Here is a 10,380-nt window from a genome sequence, read left to right as displayed (position 1 = left end):
CCCAGTCTCTCCTCTGGCCAGCTGCTTTCAGGCGACCCGGCAGAGTTTTAGTAACAGCTGTGGTTTTGAACCGCTTGCCTCCCAGAGGAGCTGAGTGCATCTGTCTGCACCTCCCTCCCGGAGGGGCTCAGTGATCACAGCAAGAATGGCTCTTTTACTGAATGCCTCTCATGTGCCAGGCACTGCTTGGCACTCTTCACATTCGTTATCTTGGTCAAGATGCCTGGGATGAGGCATCTCACAGATGAGGAAACGAAGCCGAGTGGTGAAGTCACTTGTCCAGGTCCTAAGCCAAGACGTGGGAGCGTCTCTTTGCCTCAGGTCACCCTAAAGGCCTCCGGGGCCCAGAGTCCCCTCTCCTGTCATTCCCCGGCTGCCCGGTGTCCCAAAGCCTTGCGGGCAGGTCGCGGCCCCCTGTTTGCTCATTTTCACAGGGTGTGACCAGGAGCAGCTCCAACCCCAACCCTGGGTGTGGCCACTTGCTTTGTGGCCAGGCTGCAAAGTGCAGGGTGAGGCAGGATTTGTTGGGGAGCTGCTGTTTAAAGGGACCTTAGGCACTGCTCAGAGATGGCAAAACAAGATCAGTGGCAGAAAGAAGGCAGGCACCTGGGTCTCCTCGCTCCCTGGCTAGAGCTCTTTCCACCACCTGTGGGTTGATCTGGCTCCAGCCAGGCACATGGCCTCACTCGGGGTCACGCTGCCGGAGCCTGGGGAAAGGGTGGGATCCTGCAGACTTCTTTGCTTTTCATTTGTCTGTATTTTCCAAATTTTCTCTGAGAATCAGGAAAGAAAACGAGCATTTTAATGAGCACCCCTACAAGGTGGGTCAGATGAGGAAATGTAGGCGTAGGGAGACTAGCGGGGATCTGGAAGCAAAGCTCTCAGCTTCTTAACACCAGCTCCTATCCGCACTGTCTAACTTAGGACTTGGGACTCAGGAGAGACATGGCTCTACGCCCTGTGTGATTTTGGGCAAGTCACCTCCCCTCCTCTGAGCCTGGGTTACCTCACCTGTTGGGGGTGGTGTCTGGCATCACTGGCTAGGGCTGCCCGAGCCAGGAACTTTGTTCTTCTCCTGTGGGGTTGCCAGTGTGGACTGGAATCTTAACCAGGCCTTTAGGTTAAGTCAGAGGGGCTGCCTAAGAGGGTCAGGTTGGAGCCCAGCTGGCCTTTGCTCTGAGGTACATCCCCGATGCTTTTGAGCTCACCTCTGAGCCCTCCCCTTGCTGTTGCCCCTGGTTAGCGATCACAGCTCTGCGGTATGAGCAAGCCCTTTGCTGCCCTCTCACGGGATCCTCGATGACAGGGGATGAGCAGGCATCCCCATTCTGCCAGTGGAGCTCAGGAGGTCTGCCCAGATGGGGACACAAGTGGCTCTGGCTCCAAGGCCTGCGCTCAGCCTCTCCTCGGTCCTCATCCTCCTGGGCTTGTCCTCTGCCGCTTCTGTTCTCCCGGCTCAGGCGCATTCGTGCTGACTTTTCTCTGGGCAGTGCTCAAAGGTGTCAGCGAGACATACTCACAGTTTGCTGCTTATGGACCCTGAGAGTGCAGGATAAGGGTGAAGGGGAGGAAGAAAAGGGAAGGGACGTGTGTGTGTGTGTGTGTGAAGTAGTGATGGGGGTAGGTGAACACAGCCAGGTCTTGACTTGAATTTCAGTAGGTTCTTGGGCAATGTGTATGGAATGGAGCTGAGCAGTCTGGTCCATGGCTTTGGAGTCAGACAGACCTGGGTTCAAACTCTGGCTGTCCTGTCTGTGTGGCCTTGGGCACATGGCTTAATCTGAGTCTCCACTTCTCCTTCTGGAAGAGAGATTGCCATAATGAGTTAGGGCTAGTGAGCATTTGATAGGCCCCGCACAGGCACTCCGTTCAAGGCCCTCCCCTCCTCGCTCTGCAGGTCATGTTCTGTGAACTCAGCAGAGGCTGGTTTCTTTGGGTGGGGGAGGCGAGTGGGAGTGGGGAGACTCTGGGCACCATCTCTGTCTCAGGTAGAACTCAGCCTGACTTCCCTTCCTCTCCTTACCCTGGACTCACCAGGTCTCAGTTTCTTCAGCTGTAAAATGGGGATTTGCCGTATGGAAAAGATTCAGCGAGGTGATGAATGTTGGGACTTGGTCTAAGGCAGGTAGAAGGTCTCAGTGAATGATTAGGACTTTTTCTATAGACAAGATGGGACTAGAGCAGGTCACTGTCCCTAGAATCTAGCATCTTCCCAGCTGGGAGGTTAGAAAAGGAATATTCCAGAGAGACTTCAACAAGAGATTCGAATAAGCAGAGAGGTGTGGTGTTTGGATCATGTCCAGGTCTGGGTGGGGGTGGAGGAGAGGAGAATCTCCTCCAACCAAGTTCCTCAAACCAAGGAACGGGGCTCCTCAGAGCAGTCCAGGAAGACTTCCTGGAGGAGGCATGAGAAGGAGGAAGGGAGCTGACAGCAGCAAGAGCCATCATCACCTCCCACACCTGTCAGCCCAGCTGTGCTCAGCAGCGGTTAGAAGTCTCAGGCCTGTTGAGCATGACCTCACCACCAAAGGTTAAAATAGGCCTCTCTGTCTTAGCTAGGGTAGGGGTGTCTAGGTGACTGGGGGAAAGGGAGAGGAAGGAAATGGGTTTAGTGACCCCCAGAATAGTTTGTCAAAGAAGAAGCTGAGATTAGCCTGAACCCCTACTGAATGCTGAGCGCTTTACAAAGGTTATCTGTCTCCTTGAAGCTTTAGGACAGCCCCGGCGGTAGGTATCATCTACCTCATTTTACGAGGAGGAAACGGGCTCCTAAATGTGGAGCATTTCCCAAGTCACACAGCGAGCCTGTGAAGGAGTGGGGAGACCCAAGCCCATATCTCTGACCTGTGCCCCAGTGCCCCAACCCTGCCTCTGCCCAGCCCTCGCGAGGAGAGAGGCCCCTTCCGGGCCAGCACTGCTTCTGGGCGTAATTGAGGCCGGGCGGCAGTGGGGTGGAGAGGAGCAGATGGGTCTGTGGTTTGATTTCCCCAGCAGGTGTTTCCCAAGCTTGGCGGGAACAGGGAGGGGGGAGCAGGGGGGACCTCAGCTGCTTGTCCTTAAGACACAGGGGAAGGATTCATTGTCTGCCCCTCTCGGCAAAGAAAGAATGGCAAATAGAGTCTATTCAGGAGGCTCCCGAGGCCCTTGAGCTGGAGCCCAAACATGGGGGTGGGGGCATGTTTGCACTTCTTCCCCATGTGGGCACCTCCCTGGGGTGTGGCACTGAGCCAGGAAGTTCCCTGAGCCTGGGCGGATGCCCAGCCCCACCCTGATAAAGGGCCAGCTGTGAGGCTGTGATGGGCACTCGGTCTGCCTGGGCCAGCTGCTTCTGCAAGGGAGGAGGGGGGCTCTCCCCAGCCTGATGTGGGGTAGGCCCCACCCATTCCTTCCTCCCTGTATCATCCCGGGAGGGGGTGGAGAGACGGATGCAGAAGTGACCTTGGGGCTTCTTATTAAGGAACCCTGCATTAGAACCCACACTGGCTTTGGTAGCCTCGAGGGCCTGGGCCTCGGAAGATGGGAGCGTGGTGGGCCCCTCAGCAATAGGACTTCCTTCCCCTGAAAGCTTACTTTTCAAGTCACTGATATTTCCTTACCAGGTACAGTGATTTTTTTTCACCCAGGACTGGTGGTAAACTGAGGCAGGAGGCCTTAGGCTGCTGGCGGCCTTAGGGCTTTGGCCCCAGGTCGGGGAAAGGCTAAAGCAGGAAAGCTTCTCAAACTCTGCCTCTCTCTCCTCTCTCTCCCCAAGGCCAAAAGGAAGCTGGACCTGGAGGGGATCGGGAGGCCCACGGTCCCTGAATTCCGGACTCCCAAGGGGAAGTGCATTAGAGTGGATGGCCTCCCCAGCCCCAAAAGTAAGATACCCACGCCGATGGGGTATTATCTAAGGGCAGGCTCAGAGACAAGGTGGAGTGGGGAGGGCCAGAGGGCAGCAGCCCAGGCCAAGTCACTAGGAGTGATATTCGTAGCGCAGTTTCTGGTTTACAAAGCAGTGACCTGTACCTTCTTACTGGATCCTGGCAGGCAGGTTGATTATCCCCCTTTTGCTGATGAGGCAGCTGGAGACCCAGAGCTTCAGTGACTTACCCAAGGTCAAACTGCTAGTCAGTGGAGTCAGGGCCAGAAGCCAGTTTCTGCCTCTTGATATTTTCAGTCAGTATTCTGGTTTGAGGGGTTTCCAAGGGTGTCTCAGCAGTAAAGAATCCACCTGCAATACAGGAGACGTGGGTTCAGTCCCTGGGTCAGGAAGATCTGGAGGAGGGCATGGCAACCTACTCCAGTATTCTTGCCTGGAGAATTCCAAGGACTGAGGAGCCTGGCAGGCTACAGTCCTTAGGGCTGCCAAGAGTCAGACACGACTGAGTGACTGAGCACCATCCTGGTTTGAAAGGGAGTTTAAGCAATTGTATTAACACTAATTTGGGGGAACTGAGACCTAATAAAAAAAGGTATGTGACTGGGTTGGAAGATGGAGGGTCTGGAACTTACAGGTCTGGGCAGGGCTCTGACATGAGTGGTCACTCCTTAGCCATATCATCTGTAAAACAAGGCACAGCTAGATCAGGAATAGCAAGAGTTTCCTCTCAGTTGACTAGTAGAGGCTTCCCAGAGCTCTTCATTGAAGGATCCCAATCAATTAGTAATGTCTGTCTTGGATGCAAAAATTGACAAAGCTGTCTGTGTGCCAAATACTTGCTATCTATATATTCAGTTCAGTTCAGTTCAGTCGCTCAGTTGTGTCCGACTCTTTGCGACCCCATGAATCACAGCATGCCAGGCCTCCCTGTCCAACACCAACTCCCGGAGTTCACTCAGACTCATGTCCATCGAGTCGGTGATGTTATCCAGCCATCTCATCCTGCCCCCAATCCCTCCCAGCATCAGGGTCTTTTCCAATGAGTCAACTCTTCGCATGAGGTGGCCAAAGTACTGGAGTTTCAGCTTCAGCATCAGTCCTTCCAATGAACACCCAGGACTGATCTCCTTTAGGATGGACTGGTTGGATCTATATATTAAGGGGTTCTAAAGTCCCCTTCTAGAGGAATCTGAGACTCTCTAAAACTCATTTCCCAGAACTAGTTTAGCCACTAACTTGCTATATGACTTGCAAGTCACTAGATTGCAAAAGTCGTCTTGTGGTTTAAGACACTGCAGCTGAGGTGTGGTCTTGTGACATCGACCTCATTAAGAAAGGGACCTTTTTCGTGAACCTGCTGCATGTGACGTAACAGGACTGATTCCTCTCAGATAATCACTGGATGACACATAGAAAGAAAAGGCAAGTCTACACTTATACAGTGCTGGATGTCAATTACATTTCAAAAATGAAAAAAAAAGCAAGTCTATAAACATGTTCTTGTCATTTTCTTCCTACCCTAATTCCAAATTCCTGACATAACTGGTAGGATTGGGCAGTTGCTGGGAAGGGTTAGGGTTAGGGTTAGGCACCCCACTCCAGTACTCCTGACTGGAAAATCCCATGGACGGAGGAGCCTGGTAGGCTGCAGTCCATGGGGTCGCTAGGAGTCGGACATGACTGAGCGACTTCACTTTCACTTTTCACTTTCATGCATTGGAGAAGGAAATGGCAACTGACTCCAGTGTTCTTGCCTGGAGAATCCCAGGGACGGGGGAGCCTGGTGGGCTGCCGTCTCTGGGATCCCACAGAGTCGGACACGACTGAAGCGACTTAGCAGCAGCAGGAAGGGAGACTTCTGGAGCCAGGCTGCCTGGATTTAAGTGCCAACTTGGCCACTTTCTAGTTGAGGGAGTTGAGCAAATCACTTTCTGTCTGTGCCTCAATATTCTCATCTGTGAAATGGGGATGCTTCCACATGAAACCTACAGGGTGTTGTAAGGATTAAATTTGTTGTATATGGGAAGTGCCTAGAACAGTGGCCTACACACAGTAAGCACTTGCTGTTGGTGTTGGTGGTTGTATGGCTGCCCTGAGCTTTGGTGGAAAGGTGTGAACCAAGAGTTAGAATAATTGGTTTCCAGCCCTGATAACGCCTTCATGATTGTGAAACCTGAAGCAAGTCACTTTGCCTCTCTAGTTTATCAGATTCCCTGTTTGAACAATGGTGGTGAATGACCACCCTCCCAGTACTCTGTAAACTGGGAAGTGGGTGCTCATGTGAAGGGTGGGACTTAGTGGCTTCAGGTCAATGGAAGAAGGTCCCCAGGGCTCCTCTCTGAGCAGTGACTGAGCCCCTTTCCTCCTCAGCCCCCAAGTCCCCCGGAGAAAAGACTCGCTATGACACATCGCTGGGGCTGCTCACCAAGAAATTCATTTACCTCCTGAGTGAGTCTGAGGATGGGGTTCTGGATCTGAACTGGGCTGCCGAAGTGCTGGACGTGCAGAAGCGGCGCATCTACGACATCACCAACGTGCTGGAGGGCATCCAGCTCATCCGCAAGAAGGCCAAGAACAACATCCAGTGGGTGTGAGTGCCTGGGCCTGGGGCAGGAGGCTCCAATGAGTGCACGTGCAGTGGGCGGGGCCGGGGCAACAGCCGCATGTTGCTTATGTGGGAGGCGGGCCTGAGAGCAACATCCAATGGGCACACGTGCTGGCTGGGGAAATCCCAGGGCAACATCCAATGAGCTTACATGCTGGGGGTGGAGCCAATGTATTTAAGAAGGGGATGGACGAGCAGGTGTATATGCTAGAATAAAATGAGGAGAGCATGGCGGGGGCAGAGAGTGATATCCAGGGCATGTAGAGGTTAAGAGCACCCCAGATCTTTTTGAGCAAGGGGTCCCAATATTGCCTTCTTCTAACTTAGGACAGTCCTCTGCGATACTGAGCAGTTTCAATCCCTGGAAGTTCCCTGGGAGCTAGGCAGGACCACTAATCTTTACAAGCCAAGGGGCACCTTCATAGACCCTGTGAACAGCCTCTTCCTGGAGTTTCGCCTGCACCGCCTGTGCAGCTTTGCACAGCAGCCCTGGGGCGGGGGTCCCTGGATGGAGACCGAGACTGACACTGTTGGGTGGGGTGGCTGTTCTGTCCCCAGGGGCAGGGGACTGTTTGAAGACCCCACGCGGCCTGGGAAGCAGCAGCAGCTGGGGCAGGAGCTGAAGGAGCTGATGAACATGGAGCAGGCCCTGGACCAGCTCATCCACAGCTGCTCTCTGAACTTCAAGCACCTGACGGAGGACAAGGCCAACAAGAGATATCCTCCTTGGTTGGGAAGAAGAGGTCTGGGGGCAGGGGGCCTGTGGCATGCTCGTAACCACCCAGAGCTGATGCAGAACCTCTCTGGAGGGGCCCATCCACCCCAGGTGTCTAGCGTATCACCGAAGAAAGACGTCCTTGGTGGTTTTTCCTCTTGGGTCTATTGAAGCTACTTTCTCATGATAAAAGAAAGACAAGTATGTTTCCATAAATCTGGAAAATGGAGAAAACATAATATATAGAGAAAAGTAAATGCAGTGTGTGCCTACTGCACACAGCGTTTTAATATATCCTACTTTTCTCCACTTGGCTTCCCTGGTGGCTCAGATGGTAAAGGGTCTGTCTGCATTGCATGAGACCCGGGTTCGATCCCTGGGTCAGGAAGATCCCCTGGAGAAGGAAATGGCAACCCACTCCAGTACTCTTGCCTAGAAAATCCCATGGACGAAGGAGCCGAGTAGGCTACAGCCCATGGGGTCACAAAGAGTTGGACATGACTGAGCGACTTCACTTTCACTTTTTTTTTCCTCCACTTAGTGTATTACCATAGGTGGTTTTGGAGAAGGCAATGGCACCCCACTCCAGTACTCTTGCCTGGAAAATCCCATGGACGGACATTGTGATGAATATGGATAGAACCTTTTCCTGAGTTTTTTTTACTTATTTCCCTGGGTTAGATTCCTAGGATTGAGTCAATGAGGTCAGAGAACATAAATTTTGCAATGGCTTTACATACACTTTCCCCAAATGGTTTAACCATCTAATTGGCATTTGGATCTGACCTTATATTTTTGGAAGGATGGGAGGCATTGTGAGAAATATAAAGAAGTAAGACAAAGCTTATAATCTAGCTTAACAGTTGAAGACTTTATGTAAAAAGCTGATATAAGGCAGCATTATTTATATTTTTTGACCACTCCACGTGGCAAGTGGGATCTTAGTTCCCTGACCAGGGATCGAACCCATACCCTCTGCATTTGAAGTGCAGTCTTAACCACTGGACTGCCAGGGAAATCCTTAAGGCAGGTTTTTAAAAAATGATTTATACCCCTATTTCTCAAGGGATTCAAATGTAGCTTATGATATTAAAATAACAGGTTATAGTTTGGATATGGTTAGAGATTTTGAGAGGTGGGTTTAGATCCCTTCTGGGCAGGCTGGGAATTTGAATTTCGAGCCAACAGTCACTTCTCTTGACTCCCCTGCCCCTACACTGGCCTACGTGACGTACCAGGACATCCGTGCTGTGGGCAACTTTAAGGAGCAGACGGTGATTGCGGTCAAGGCCCCTCCGCAGACGAGACTGGAGGTGCCTGACAGGAGTGAGGTGAGAGGGGAAGCGTTTGGTGGAGGGCAGGGCCAGGGACATTCCAGGCAGCCCTGCGGGTTCTGTCCCCGGCACTGCCCAGGCCCAGGCTTCCCAGGGCCATGCTGGTGGCCACGGCAAGACTGATGGTCTCTGAGCTGGAGCGAAAGAGGCAGAAGCTGGCATGGGCATCAGGCACCGGCCTGAGAAATCTCTCTGTTCCCAGTCTCTCTCCACCTCCCACCAGCCCTGAGTTCCTGTGCGCCCACACACAGCGCTGTCGGTACTCACAATAATCCTTCCATGTTAACCGTGCTCTCCTAGGTTGAAGGCCAGCATTCTTTACACACCTTATGGGACCGTCTGAGCTCTGACCCCTCCAGCCTCCTCTCCGCGCTGCTCCTGACCTGTCTTTACTTCGGCCACACTGACCTGCTTGCAGTTCCCACACCATGCTAAGCTCAACCCCAGTACCAGACCTTCTGACATGCTGTTCCCTCCAGCCGAAATGCTCTTCCCTCTCTCGGCCTCATTATGTCTATTTGGGTTTCAGTTGCAGCACACGGGCTCTCTAGTTGTGGCACCGACCCCAGAGTGCGTGGGCTTGGCAGTTGCAGCACGTGAGCTCTAGGGCACAGGGGCTTAGTTGCCCTGCGGCACGTGGGCTCTTAGTTCCCCAACCAGGTTCCTTGGACCCTCGTTCCCTGCACTGGAAAGCAGATTCTTAACCACTGGACTGCCAGGGAAGTCCCTCTCTGGCTGGTTTACTGCTCTTCATCCTACATGTCGAAACGTGAACGTCATCTCCTCAGGAAGCCTTCCTTGATTACTCCCCAGCTTCATACCCACCTGTCCTCCATCACATTTAACCTCCGTTGGGCAGGATGTATCAGCGATTACATAATTATGTGCTGCTTCCTCTATTAGAGGGTAACCTCCACAAAACCATGTTCCACCCCTGTTGTACTCCCAACCCAGAGTCCAATAAGGGCTCAGGACATAATCTGTTTAGCAGAAAAGCATTAAGATTAATAAGGGCCCTGGCTTCGCTTTGAAGAATCTCAGGACTTAGTGGGAAAAAGAGCCAGCCAAGCAAGCAGTGAGGCTGTCATTTGCTTTGAGGGCCTGGGGGAAGGAGAGTTGGAGGAAGGGCCCACAGGTGATGACAGGTAAACTGAGTCCTAAAGAGTGAATAGGGTCTTTGCCAGGAGAAGTAGGGGCAGGCAGAGGGGCTGCCTGGGCGCAGGTGCAGACACCCAAACGCCATCAGGAGCAGCACCTGTGTTATGGGTTGTGGCTTACGTTGGTTGAGGCACACAGGAAGCAAGGGCAGGAAGGCCAAGTATCAGTCTCTCGGTTATAAATAACAGAAAACCACGTCCAACCTGCTTCAGTGAGGGGTACCCGGGGGAACCAAGTGACGGGTTCAGGGGAAGATTTGGGGATTGCAGGTAAGGCTGGATTCAGGTGCTCAAACTGGGACTTCAAGTTGGCTTCATGCTCTCCATTCTCACTCTGCCATACTCTAGGCCAGCTCTCCACTTGCAGTGGCAAAGACAGCTTTTATGATAGCAGCTCAGGCCTGAGAGTAGGGGAGGAGTGGTTTCTCTAAGGAAAATCAAAGCTTTCTCCCTAAAAGAAGGGGTGGGGGAGGTCTTGGGCCCAGACAGATGTCTGCCACAGGCCACACGGGACAGGCCCAGTGCCCAGCTCAGGGGCTGCACGCTCGCATGGACTTTGAGAGCCTCGTGTGTCCGTCCACACATGCTGAGCCACGAGTAAGTGCCCTGATGCCCAGACCCATGACCTGGCTTCTCTCCCTTCTGCAGGAGAACCTGCAGATACATCTGAAGAGCACACAGGGGCCCATCGAGGTTTACCTGTGCCCAGA

The 10,380-nt window shown here is 52.8% G+C and overlaps 1 protein-coding gene across 1 annotated transcript in view; it reads left to right on the top strand.

Moving 5' to 3' along the window:
* E2F2 (E2F transcription factor 2) overlaps nt 1–10,380 on the top strand; it is a 21,718-nt gene that overhangs the window by 1,800 nt on the left and 9,538 nt on the right. The window contains exons 2-6 of the mRNA XM_010830034.1: nt 3,752–3,857; nt 6,230–6,449; nt 7,023–7,181; nt 8,396–8,510; nt 10,319–10,379. Coding sequence (XP_010828336.1) covers nt 3,752–3,857; nt 6,230–6,449; nt 7,023–7,181; nt 8,396–8,510; nt 10,319–10,379 — 661 coding nt within the window. The remainder of the gene's footprint in view (nt 1–3,751; nt 3,858–6,229; nt 6,450–7,022; nt 7,182–8,395; nt 8,511–10,318; nt 10,380) is intronic.

Source organism: Bison bison, unplaced genomic scaffold (genome assembly GCF_000754665.1).
Source record: "Bison bison bison isolate TAMUID 2011002044 unplaced genomic scaffold, Bison_UMD1.0 scf7180017864516, whole genome shotgun sequence".
Classification (NCBI taxonomy): Eukaryota; Metazoa; Chordata; class Mammalia; order Artiodactyla; family Bovidae; genus Bison; species Bison bison.
Note: the sequence above shows the minus strand (reverse complement) of the source record. Positions and strands in the feature narration are given on the sequence as shown.